General features: G+C 38.2%; 1 protein-coding gene across 1 annotated transcript in view; it reads left to right on the top strand.

The window, feature by feature from the left end:
- ITGA2 (integrin subunit alpha 2) overlaps positions 1 to 13935 on the top strand; it is a 91391-nt gene that overhangs the window by 12206 nt on the left and 65250 nt on the right. The window contains exon 2 of the mRNA XM_019736238.2: positions 12179 to 12299. Within this exon, the coding sequence (XP_019591797.2) occupies positions 12179 to 12299 (121 nt within the window). The remainder of the gene's footprint in view (positions 1 to 12178; positions 12300 to 13935) is intronic.

Below are 13935 nucleotides of genomic sequence, written 5' to 3'. Positions count from 1 at the left end.
TCTTTTTTTGTTAAGCACTATAGCCATACGCCAGATATTATAGAGCTTAAATCTGTGTACAATATGTGGTCATTTCCAAAGGGCCTATAATTTCTAAGTTTAGTTGCCTGTTTTTTTATAAAAGAGGGGAGAGCTCTCTACATTATTTCTGCATTGTTATACTTTCAGCATGGAGAGCATGCTATTGAAAATGATTTCCTGTGGTTATGTATGTGTTCAGATGATCTAATGTGACCTATGACTATTTTCTGTTGTCATACATATTCTGGGTAATGATTAGCTACACTTTAGAGTTTTGAAGTCTATTTTCTTAGTTTCAAAGTCAGGGTCTGAGTAACCCAACTTCCTGCTTATGTGGCTTCCTGGAGGATCCATGGACTGATAATGTTTGCTTGGCTTTTGTGGTGCACTTTGAGTATGCCTCAGCGAAATGTAGCAACATGTCATCCTGCTATCCATTATACAGCACTTCTCAGAAACAAGTGGACATTTATCCAGGATATGTTTTTCATGTTACAAGTGATATGCCTTTTAAAATTTCTCAAAAAATATGCTATTGTCAGTAACACATAATGATATTAATAGTAAAAAAAAGAAAGAAAAAAAAAACAAAAACCCAGAAACTAAAACAGTCTTTATTAAGTGTCTTCAATTGCTAGGCATTGGGTTGAGAGTTTTATGTGCATTGTCTGATCACAATGAGGTAAGCATGTATATACTGTCTGTTTCACAGATGAGAAAGCAGTGGCTTATATAGGATGAAGAACTAGCCCAAGGTCACAGAACTATCCTTAGGCACTCTAATATGCTATTGGTTTTGCCCAATATGTAGATTTTTCAGTTAAGAAAAATGCTTTTACTTTTAGCACTGGTATACTTTTTCCATCCCATCACCCCAAAATGCAGTCAGTCTTCTTTTTAGGATTTTTCTATAGCTAGGTAAAAAGCAAAGTTAAATGTTCTCTAAAATTCTAAATAAAAAATAAGATTTGCATGCATATTTTAATGCATATTTATTAATCTATCTTTTAATCCATCTATCTATATGTCTTTTCATAGCCTGAATTCAAGCATCTTCCTTTGAACCAGTCCAGAATTCTGAGTGTTTATATATTAACTAAACTGGTCTTTATTAATTTCCCAATATATGCACAACTTATTTTTAGGTGGAAAAGTGAAACAATCTGCAGTCTATATGTTAATTCCATTGGTTAGTATTGATCCACAACTGTGTGCTAGTCACTGGTCCAAGTACTGGGGAATATAGCAGTGAACAAAATATGCTCTTAGAGACGAAAGCATATTTACCATAAAACAAGTGACGTTTAAACTTCAGGGACCCTCACTGTGCAGGGCCCTTCCCATGTGTTCACATGGCCTGATATTTTTTCTAAATATACAAAAGTTAAGATCACTGTCTTTTTTGTGCCCTAACATAACATGCTTCAACAAAAATATCAACAACAAACTGGCTGATAAACATCAATTCAAAGACTTTCTGGATTAATCTCTATAAAAGAAAACTTGAGAGGCCTTGCAATATTGTAGCTCCTGTATGATAGTGATAAACAATCCTAAATACTTGCATGACATTACAAATAAGAAGTTATGAAAATGACAAGAACTTTTCTTAACTGTAAATAATAAATAATTTTAAAAATCAATTTAAAAATTGAATATTTTTAGAGAACACAATTTTATAAAGTTATCAAGTGAAAATGTGATCAAAAGATACAAAGCCGAAAACTGTAGGAAAAAGGTATAACAGAAGTGTGCCAGGCAATCAATAAAATGTATGTTAATTTTTTTTATTTGTCAGCTTTCAAGAATAAGTAACTTGCTAGAACTGCTTTTCTCATTCTAAATGAGTATTTCATTTTATACCTGAATTTGTTTCACAATTTTGTAATGTTTTCCCTTAAAAAGCCACTCTCCCACAAATTGTAGAAGCTTTTCTCTACAAAACTTAGATCTTCCCCTACAGATTCTAATAAGGGAGGAAGACAAATGAAAATCAATATATAACATATGAGATAGTGACGCTCTATTAAAATACAGCCAATTTGGGGGACAGAGAATGCCAGACACGTGGTAAGATAACAAATTACCACATATGTAGTGGTAATATAATATTTATCTATTATCTCACAATTTCTGTGGGGTCAGGAACTTGGGCATGGCGTCACTGGGTTCCTTTGCTTCAAGGTCTCTCACAAGCTGCAGTCAAAGCGTCGATCAGGGCTGAGGTCTCATCCGAATGCTTAACCAAGGAAGGATCCACTTCTACGCACTTTGATTGCTGGGAGAATTAACTTTCTCCTGGGATGTTGGACTGAGTGCCTCAGTTCCTTGCTGGCGTTCAACTGGAAGCTGCCCTCAGTTTCTTGCCATGTGGGCCCTTTTGCTTTATCAAAGCCAACAAGAGAGAGCTCTGCTAACAAGATGAAAGTTACAATAGTATGTAATGTAATTGCAGAGGTGATATCTTATGACACTTGATTCTATGTTTTGAATCTTCAATTCTAGTAGTTCAAAATCATAGGTCCTGCCCTCACTCAAGAAAAGAGGACCACACAAAGGCATGAATAAAAGGAGATGGAGACCATTGGGAGTCCCTGGCTACCACAGGTAGTAAGAAAAGGTAGCTCTGATAGGTTGATGTTTTTGATACCGAAACAAGAAAGCAGTGAGAATGAACATGACACTCTCTGGGAAACGAGTTATTGCATGCACAGGGAACAAATACAAGAAGCCTGAGGTCAGAGTGTGTTTAAGAAGAACCAGGAGTCCGGCTGAGTGAGCTAAAGGGATAGGGTAGGGAGTGAGGTCAGCCAGGTGGAGGAAGGGGTAACGATGCTGCTATCAGGTCAAAACTTACACATGAGAATAGCTGAGTAACATTTGGAGGTAGTATACCATAACAAGAGACGCAAATGATGAATATCAGGGGAGTTAGAAGAAGGGTGTGTGCAGGCTAGGATGTCAGGGAAGACCCCACCCAAAACTTTATAAAGACGTGGCCTGTGAACAGAGAGATAATAGAAGAAATACTAACTTCAGTTATGCCTGTTGTTTCCATGCATGGCCTGAAGATATGTGAGGCATAGCTTGTGACTGAGCAAGTTACTCAACAGGAGCCGACTTGCTAAATGCAGAAAACTGCTATTGAGAGAGAGAGAAGTTTCTGCTTTCACACAGAAGGAATTTAGGAAGAAACTATTCCAACAGAAAGTGAGTTGAGGAGCTGGTATTCATAGTAGTTCTCTTAGTCCTCTTGGTCACTGAGAGACTGTAAGCCTGCCAGATGGCAACTCAACCTCCAAAATCCATTTCAAAAAAGAGATTCCATTGAGTTGTTAGTAGGAAGCACTAAGTTATAATAAATGGACTTAAGGAGCAATTGCAGTAAACTTTTGCAGATGTTTATTTCCTGCCAGGTCAACACATGTGGAAAGGCCTCAAAATCACCTAAATGCCACAGTACTCCAAGCCTTGATGCGCTGTGTCCAAAAAATAAAAATAAAAAATAAAAAAACTTGGATTTTTTTTCCACATAAAACATATGAACCTTAAATTATAGAACTGGCATTAATATATATATCTCTCTTGTATTTATATATGTGCATCTATGTATTGACAGAATTGTCTTTGAAACTCAGAAGGGTAAACTGAAATTTTCTGGTATAATCTGATTTTCCCATGTCTTAATCTGCTGGGGCTGCCTTACCGAAAGTACCACACGCTGGGTGGTTATAACAACAGAAATTTATTTTCTCACAGTTCTAGAAACCAAAAGTCCCAAGATCAAGGGGCCATCAAGGGTTAGTTTCTGGTGAAACCTCTCTTCCTGGCTTGTAGACGACTTTCTTCTTGCTGTGTCCTCATGTGGACTTTTCCCTGGGCAGACATGTCATTGGTACTCTCCCTCTTCTTTTATGGACACTTGTCCTGTCAGATTAGGGTCCCACCTTTATGACCTCTTATAACCATAATTACTGCCTGAAAGGTCCTAGCTTGAAATATAGTCACATTAGGAGTTAGGGTTTCAACATATGAATTTGGGAGGGATGCAATTCATCCGTAACAGTCCCTTAGGCTTAACAATATATTAATGGTTTTATTTCTGACATTGGAAACAATGCACATATTTCTTTGATAAGAACACAGAGTAATTGTCAAATAAATGATATATGCATACACTATATAAAAAAAAAAGGTGGCTACAAATCATGAAGCAGCAAATTATTACCTAGATATCAGCTGGAGTCTCTCTGCTTCTTAAAATTGAAATAAGATTTGTTCAAATCCCTATTCCACCCTAGCAGGAAAATACAATGCCCTCCCAAGATTTTTCCAAACTCTCAGGAAGTATCCATTTTCATTGTCCTTCAGCCCCCCAACTTCCTGACTGCAGAGCTTTTGTTCTCTATTCTGTCAGGCCTGGTATTTGATTTTACCCTTTGTACAAACTAATACATTAGTCTCTTACCATTTCCTGGATGCTGCTAGATGCCATGAGATTCCTGAGTCAGAGAAAAAGACTTTATTAGAGCACAGCAAGCAGCACAGGCATGAGCATGTTTCTGTCAGCTCCCCGTGCACTTCCCCATGAGGTTCCTTGGTGGCTACTTGAAGGGGCCCACGTGGATGCCAGCACAAGCAGTAGGGTGCAGTAAAGGGGAGGAACACTGAGCTTGGTGAACCTGTTGTTTCACAGCAAGAATTTGGCAAACCTGTTCTTTGTCCTCAAGGGAGATGTTACCTCACCCCTCAAGGCTGCTCACTGCAAACACACACCCCCAGAAATGGCCCAGGTAAACAACTGGCAGGATCTTATATTTTTCACATATCGATTGTATTGAATTGAATGGTGCCACCCCAAAAAGAGATTTCTATGTTCTAGTTCCCAAAATCTGTGACTATTACTTTACTTGGATAGAAGGTCTTTGTAGATGCTTTGTGGAGATTATTCTAGAAACATGAGTGCCAAAGCCACTTCTGTGAATGCTCAGAGGAATTGAGGGCCGTGTTGTTGGAAACGGGAGGCAATGTGTTACTTATTATGTAGTGGCAGAAAATTTAGCCTAATTGTGTCCTACCATTATGAGGAAAGTGGAAATTTCAAGCAATGAACTTAGGTACTTAGCTGAGGAGATATCCAGTCAAAATGTTGAAGGTGCATCCTGCTTTTCTCCTTGCTGAATGTAGTGAAATGCAAGATGAGAGAGATAAGTTGAGGAAAGAACTGTTAAACAAAAAAGAATAATACTTAATGATTTCAGAAATTCTCAGGCCTATTCAAATTTCATTAAAAAAAAAAAAAGCTGATGTTCCTAGTTAGGAAAGTGTGCTCTGAAGAGAAGGCCAAGTGTTGCTGGAAAATGTTTTGCTGCACAGATTGGTCGTGTGATTCATAGATCCTTTCAACCATCTCAGCAGAGGCCAGGAATAGGGATAGAGTTATCCAGGAAAGATCTGTGGAGAACTCCCTTGTCTAATACTGCGGGTCCCCATGACATACACAGCAGACCTACAAGGTTTTTAGGAATGTTATCTCAGCAGAAATGCTGCCATCTTGGACTGAAGGGGACAGAGAAGCAGAGGCCAATAGAGCTGTTATAGGCTCAGAGGACGGAGCCTGGAGCGACAGGGTTATTCTCAGGAGTTGAGACTTAATGGAATTTGACCTGCTGTGTTAAACTTTCTTGGTACCAGAGATCCCTTCATTCCTCCGAATTTCTCACTTTTGAAATAGAAATGTCTATGACATTCCTGTCACACCGTTGTGTTTTAGAAGCAGATAACTTGCTTTCTAGGTTAACAGACCTAGAAAGAGACCTAGATGGAGAGAAATTTTGCCCCGGAACAGATCATACCCGGAATCTCACCAATACCTGATTTAGATGAGAGCATTTCTCCTGGACGCTCAAGCACAGTTCTCTTGGGAACTTTTGCAGTCACCTAAGAGTGTTCCACCTATGTCATGGTGACTCCTGGACCTTCCTGCTACCCTTGTGATGCCCAGCTCACTGTTCTATGCCCCTGATCCCACCAACACCTCTGTAGCTTCCAAGGACCAGTCCCCATCAGGCATGGGAGAAATGTGCTCCACATCCTTATAGCAATGACACCCTGTGCTTGCACTGTTATGGACATTCAGGCCTTAGAGTTCTTACACACACACACACACACACACACACACACACACACATAGTTGACTCTTGAACACATGAGTTTGAACTGCACGGCTCCACTTACAATTAATTTTTTTTCAATAAATATACAGTCATCCCTTCGTATCTCCGGGTTTCACATTTCTGGATTCAATCAACCATTGTTGGAAAATAGTATTTTTGATCTGTGGGTATGTATCCATGTAGGCAGAGGGCTAACTTAAATTATATGAGGATTTTCAACTGAACAGGGTCAGCGCCCATAATCCCCTTGCTGTTCAATGATCAACTGTATGTGTGTGTGTGTGTGTGTGTGTGTGTGTGTGTGTGTGTGTATGATTAATTGGGATTTTGTTTTTTATGGAGATGTCATTGACATATAACATTATATTAGTTTCAGGTGTACAACATAATAATTTGATGTATGTATATATCGTGAAGTGATCACTACAATAAGTCTAGTTAACATCCACCACCATACATAGTTACTAATCTTTTTCTTGTGATGAGAACTACTCTCTTAGCAACTTTCAAATATACAATACAGTATTATTAACTGTAGTCACCATGCTGTACATTACATCCCCATGACCTATTTATTTTATAACTGGAAGAGTTCTTATATTTTTGTTCACTGGGTCATTTTGTTAACAGAGTCATTTCCCCCTAAAATGCCAGTATTCATCTGCAGGACTAGGCCAGAGCATAATCTGAGCATCCTAATAAAAAACACCCCTCTGTTCTCAAATCTACCTTTTCCTTTTGGCCTAGATGCTCTTCTCGTAACATGAATTTCTTCCCCTAGCTCTCCCTGAACCTTTCGGCAAATGAGCCCCTTCTGTTAAAAGCCTGCCCCACCAGCCCTTCAACATACGTAGATATGCTTACATTTTGCATTGGCCACACAAATTAGACCCTCCTGCTATCTTTTACTACAAATTTGTGTCATTAAGCTCTGACGATATCGTGGAAGTCGATAAACTCCCCTGCCAATTTTTTGTTTTTTAATATAGAATGACATGTTTTGTTTTCTACGTTTATTTCCACTCTTGTCTTCAAAAGATTTTGTTCCTTTCTGAGCTCTATGACATACATTTTGAGAGATAAATTTGGTTAACTATATCTAATCCCCAAACATACAGTTCTCTTTTAAATTACCTTATAACTTAAAATTGGGTTTCAGAATAAAGTTGAAACTATTTTTCTTTTTTAAGATTTTACTGGGGAAGGGGAACAGGACTTTATTGAGGAACAGTGTGTACTTCCAGGATTTCTTCCACGTCAGGTTGTTGTTCTTTCAATCGTAGTTATGTTGGGCCCAGTTCAGCCCCAGGTCCAGTTGCCATTGTTAGTTGCAGGGGGCACAGCCCACCATCCCTTGCAGGAGTCGAACTGGCAACCTTGTGGCCGAGAGGACGCACTCCAACCAACTGAGCCATCCTGGAGCTCAGCGGCAGCTCAGCTCAAGGTGCCATGTTCAATCTTAGTTGCAGGGGGTGCTGCCCACCATCCCTTGCGGGACTTGTGGAATCGAACTGGCAACCTTGTGGTTGAGAGCCCACTGGCCCATGTGGGAATCAAACCTGCAGCCTTCGGCATTAGTAGCATGAAGCTCCAACAGCCGGAGCTACTGGGCTCACCCCTGAAACTAATTCTTAAAGTATTAAGATTTCCCAAAAATCCATTTCATAGGTGAGCAGGAACTTCAGGGCAGGAGGTCCTTTAAATTTTAAAATGAGTGGACGGAAAAAGAAGCCTGCATTAATCAATGTGAGCTTAACTATCTGGTTTGCCTATGGATATTAAAATGGCGACATGCCAGGTTATAATCAAGGGTGAAACATTAACTTTCTTCTGTTGTGGACAGAGCGCAAATTAGTTAACCCTCTCGCAGATACTATGCTTATATTAATGGTAAGTTTTATTTAGATGCAGTGAAATACTTGGGCTTGGTTACTGTCAACAAATGCATAGCACGTCATCTTTGATAAACATTTTGTTTGCTTTACTATTATTGCATTCATAGGCACTCACCTGAGGAGGGAAGATTTACACTCTGGGTGAAAATGTGCCCCTGGCAGGGCAAAGCTAAAGTCACCTTGAAACTCACTACATCTAATATATAGAACTGGAAATGTATGAAAAAAATGAAACAGTCTGTGACTTGCTGTGCATTCCCACACTTCTGTTGCACATTCCCAGGCTGCTAACTAAGCAGGATGCTCTTTGGGCCTGGAATTGCCTTCCTCTTTACGTGGTGAATTCTGCTCGTCCTCCAAGGTCCAGATTCATTGCCACCTCTTCTGTAAAAGCATCAAACTTAAATTCACCCTTTTCTCAACTTTGGTTCAAGGTTCTTTGTAGTTCTCTAAAATTTAATACTCATCATGTCATGATGTAATTATTTGTTTTTCACTCAAATAACCAGAATGGAAGCTCAAAGACAGCAGGGATCTTATCCAGTTTGTCCATTCCTATATCCCCAGGGCTTAGAAAAATGCCTGGTACAAAGAAGCAGGATAAATATTTTTTTGAACGATCCATTTATTAGTGTGTGTAGACGTGTGGGCATGGTTGAGGCGGGAAGGAAACACAATGAACCCAATATGGTTGTTATTTTCCACATGATCCAATTAAGTTATGAGGACAGATGTAGGAACATATTACTATAAGCCTTGGGATTGCAAACAAGAAGTAGACATTGAATTAGATGGAATACTTCCATTAAATTTACATTAATTAGCAATCATAGGATAAGTGTGAAACCATGCCATAGATATGAGTTGTAACTATATATTTGAAGAGAAATAAATGTAGTGAACTGAGACTTCTGGCTTTATCTTGAGGAAAGTATTTAAGTAGCAGGAAAGGAGATTTAGGATCAATGGAATAGTGATGGAAAATGAAATGTTTTGTGAGGAAAATGAGCAAACCATTTGTAAATAGATATCTTAGTAAATACGGTTGAGAAGATGAGTTAGAACAAGATTCAGAGATCAGCCACCAAATGTGTGACATTGACCAACAATAATATCTAACCTCCATGAATTCCAGTTCCCTTATTTGTACATCGGTAACATTAGCTAGATTTTTCTGTTTTACAGCGTTGCCCTAGGAATCAAATGAGTCAAGATGATTCTGAAATAGGCAGGCAGACATAGCATTAAGAAATAGTATACAAAATGGACTATATGCGGGGGGTGCCAAAAAAATGTATATACATGTTAAGAAAGGAAAACTGTATTAAAACTGTAATACTCAATATATACCGGTAACAAAAGATGAATGCAAGTCACATGTGACTTCTGCAGTTACAAGAGGTGCTCAAAGTGGTTACCATCAGCGTCCAGACACTGCTGATTACGGCGAACTACTGCTTGAGCAACGTTGACCAAAGTGTCCACTTATATATGTATTTTTGGCACTGCCAGTATTGTGGTTTAAGTAATAGAAGAAAAAAATACTGGAAGGAAATATATTTAAATTAACTGCACTTGCATTAGAATGATATGACTATCAGCAATCTTTCTTCCCCTAATTTTCTCTATATTCTACATCGTCATTAAAGAACATATATTAATTAAATTTTAGTTTATTCAAGAAATATTATCTCAGGTGCTGAGAAAATGAGAGTGAAAAAAAGTAGTAGGTCTGCGCTCCCAAGGAGGTTCTTTGTAGGCAGAGACAGACAGAATCTGCAGGTACATAAGATCATTTCAGATAGCAGTGCTGCAGAAGTGGTATAGTGTGGGATAGGGTGTTGCTGCTAGATAGAGGAGTCAGGGGAGGGCTCTACGAGGAGAGTGGAGACCTATTTGAGCAAAGGCCTAAATGACGACTAAGTGCCAAGTCATCAATGCCGAGTAGGGAAGAATTACGTCAGCAGTGGGCCAAGCAGATGCAAAGGCCGTAAGCAGAATGAGCTACATGTGTTCGAAGGTCAGGAGGAAAGCCAGTGGGGCTGGAACACCTTGAGCAAAGAGGGTAGTGGAAAGTGAAGTCACCAGGTACACAGGGGTCAGATCATGAAGGGCATGGTAAGGACACTGGGTTTTAGTCTCAGTGTAATGGCCAAACATTGGTATTTTAAGCAGAGAGATAGAATGATCTGGATCATTGAAGAATATTTTGTATATGTGTGTATATAAAATATTATACATATGTATATACATATATACATGTAGCATATACATATAAGTATATGTACACATATGCGTACATATGATAAAATGTAACTGTTACATGAAGAAATGAGCTCCAGTTTGCTTATTTCTAAATTGGTAATAATAATCATATATATATATAAATATATATAAATATATATATAGTAAAATTTAACTTCTAGATGATAAAATGAACTCCATCATGATTTCATGTCATTATATGATCTGCCAAGGTCTAATTAATAGGGAAAAATATGAGGTCATTATAAATACAGTTATATGTGGTCTTTCCAGCATTAGATATTTTAAAAGTGGGAGCAGTTTGACATCACCTCCCCAAGCTTTTACTAGTATGTTAGATAATTGGTAACATATTTGCTGCGTTATTTTCTTTTGCATTTTATTTCCTCAAAAGCAAAAATGGAGTAGTGGTACATAGGAACAATAGATGTAAGGAGAAAACTTGCAAATATAGACTTGTGTAGATTTTGCTACAGAGTATGTCAAAATTATTATTTTTCCTTCTCTTCCTGGCAGCACACATTTCTAAAATATAATGAGCTGAACCCTTTAGAGTGAACAAATCCACGGTGGAATGATTTGGGCACCTAGAGAGGCGCAGTAGCTACTATAAGTCCCCAAAGCACCGTCGTTGACTCCATTATTCCTTTGGAGCACTCTCCAGAATCTGCTCCCAGAAGTATGCAGACACAGGGGAAGAGCAAGCCCTTTCCCCCATCCTTAATGTGCCTGAAATAACAGACTTATGGAATACCATGCACTTTCAGGGCTGCGCAGAAAGTGGGCTATTCCTTTGTGAAAACATGTATTAATGGAACTTTGATGTTGGTCTTAAGAAGTCTGGCTTCGGTGTCTGCAAAGATAAATACTGATCGCAAACAGCATGAAGTGTATTCCCATCTCAGTAGAGAGCATAAAGATCCACACGACCTTCTTTCTCCAAATGAAGGACTGCCAGAATTAATGCTGTCAGTGTCAGGGAGAGACTTAATCAGCCTTACTCTTTTCCCTCATTACCTGTCCATTAGAAACAAGGTTTTTCAAAAAAAGTCTATCAAGACTTGATCCTTCTTGGTCTTTTAGGTTTTAGAAAATGATTATTTCTTGAGCATTCAGAAAGAAGTATCAAAAAGCAAAACTACTTTTGACAGATCCCACTGGAATATAAGAAATATGATACCTTTCCTTACATTTTCATCTTCAAAAACAGATCTCTTCTGAAAGACAATGATAACACTTTTCAAGGAGCTGTGATTTTTCTACCTCCTTTATTGTAGTCAGCCATGTTTTTTCGACAGACATTTCCTATAGAGTCCATGTCAAGATCTTCAAGGAGATTCAGGAGAAATAGAAGATCACCTTCAGACCCTGCCCTTGGGTGGCTTAGTGTTAGAAAGGACACTAGAACTGAAGTGACTTAAGAATCCCCAGTGGTAACATGTTGTTTAAGAATTCAAGTTCTTGAATCAGGCTACCTGTGCTCAAATCCTTTCCTTACCCTTATCACTTTCCACCTGTGATACTTCTCTCTGGAACCTCAAAAGCCTCTGGAAAACAATTATAATATTAGCAGCTATCTCTGAGGGTTGCTTATGAGGATGAATGAGATAGTGAGTCATGCATATAAAGTACTTAGCATAGAGCCAGGGCCCCACAGAAGTACCTAAAAAGCAGTATCTGCTATTTCTTGGTAAACTGATAAGGAGAGTAATTATTATGTCAAACAAGTTTTTGGTTTTTTTTAATGGCATTTGAGAATTCTATTAAAAACTTATATTCACCAATTGTAATTATGGACCATGTTTTTATTTTTCTTAATAGGCATTTTAAATTGTTGTATGGCATACAATGTTGGTCTCCCAGAAGCAAAGATATTTTCCGGTCCTAAAAGTGAACAGTTTGGCTATGCAGTGCAGCAGTTTATAAATCCGAATGGCAACTGGTAAGAATATTCTCTTCTTTATGATTTTAATAAAAATACAAATAAGTTTAATATTTGACTGCAATTTCTTGTTTAAATTGGTGCATGAATATATTATTAATGGGTAGGCCTCAAATATTCTTAAATAAGGTATCTTTCTTTGAGAGTTGATAACTCTCAGATTGATAATGGGATGATGTAATGGTACTCTTTAAAAAACCTGGACAGAAAATTTTCTCTAAATATCTCATAGCAAATTCATAATATTAGTTTTGACTATTTAATAGATGATAGATAGATAGATAGAGAGAGAGAGATAGAGAGAGAGAGAGATATTAGATAGATAGATAGATAGATAGATAGATAGATAGATAGATAGATAGATAGATAATTGTCTCCATTTCTTATACCATAATCTGGTGTATCCATTGAGCTTTGTAAGCATTCAACTAGCTGATGCTCTCTCTGCACCATTTCTAGATGGTAGAATTGTTCCCTAAATTTTCCCCTTCAGGAGAGCTTTGTCTGCTGGCTTCATTCTGAGTCAGCCTTCCCTACTTGGTGTGATAAGGGGTCCTCACAAGCTTCCATGCAAAATGTACAAAGGTGCCTTTCTCTAGTGCATTTAGCATGTTGTATTTTTGCCAATAAGTGTCCCCAGTTATTTAATGCTGTGAAATGGTTACATTTATAAACCACTTTCATGGATATGGAAATATATAACCCCATTGCCAGTTTAATTTTCCCATAATAGTTATGAAAATAACCTCAGGGAAAATCAGATGATTCTGAAGTTGTCGTTAGGCAGCAGAGCTGTAGCTTGTCTTCTGTCACAGTTGATGGACGGGGTCCTGCCATTGGTACCTCATTTCCCTGTTGCAGCAGAAGGCTCCAGACTCAACCTGGAGCTTTGGATCTTGGGTCCTGTGGAGGTCTTTCCAATGATTAAATAGGCTGTTGTTGGCTGATCAAACAAGAACTATAATTTATAACCTTTTTTTCTGTGTGAACTTATGTTTGATGCTCTAAAAAAAATTGAATTGAAAGAAACATTTAGAATCCAAGTTATTTACATTTTGGAGTATGCCTGTCTATGGTGGGGAAACGAAATACAATTATCACTCGAGAGGGTAGTGTTTCTCCAAAGGCATCTTGAACGAGGTGAATCATGAGGTGGGTCTTAAGGGACATAGGTGAATAGACTGGAAAAGTTCATTAACTAATGGGAGGAGACTTGGGAAGTAATGCATATTTCAGTTTGTCAGCCATCCGGAAGGATAAGAACAGTCTGGTTGGAAACCCAATGAATATAAGTCATCATTTGAGTGTGCATCTCTAACTAGTATCTTATTAAGCTTTGACAGTTGTAAATCATGGTAAAGGAGTCTAGAAAGATGTTATAGTCAGTATAGTTCAATGTTGGAATCTGCCAGTTGAAGTTGCTAATGACCCACAATTTTACATATCTAGCCCTGAATCTTTCCTTAACTGCAAACAACCATATCATACATCTCCACTTTAATGCCTACTTATCCAACAGTAAACAAATATCTGTCTTTCTGCACCAGCTGATGAGTCCAGAAATCCTTGACTCCTCTTTTTTTCTCACCTCCCCCATATCTCTTCCATTAGCCAGTCCTATTGACCATACCACCAA

Source organism: Rhinolophus sinicus, linkage group LG03 (genome assembly GCF_036562045.2).
Source record: "Rhinolophus sinicus isolate RSC01 linkage group LG03, ASM3656204v1, whole genome shotgun sequence".
Taxonomy (NCBI): domain Eukaryota; kingdom Metazoa; phylum Chordata; class Mammalia; order Chiroptera; family Rhinolophidae; genus Rhinolophus; species Rhinolophus sinicus.
Note: the sequence above shows the minus strand (reverse complement) of the source record. Positions and strands in the feature narration are given on the sequence as shown.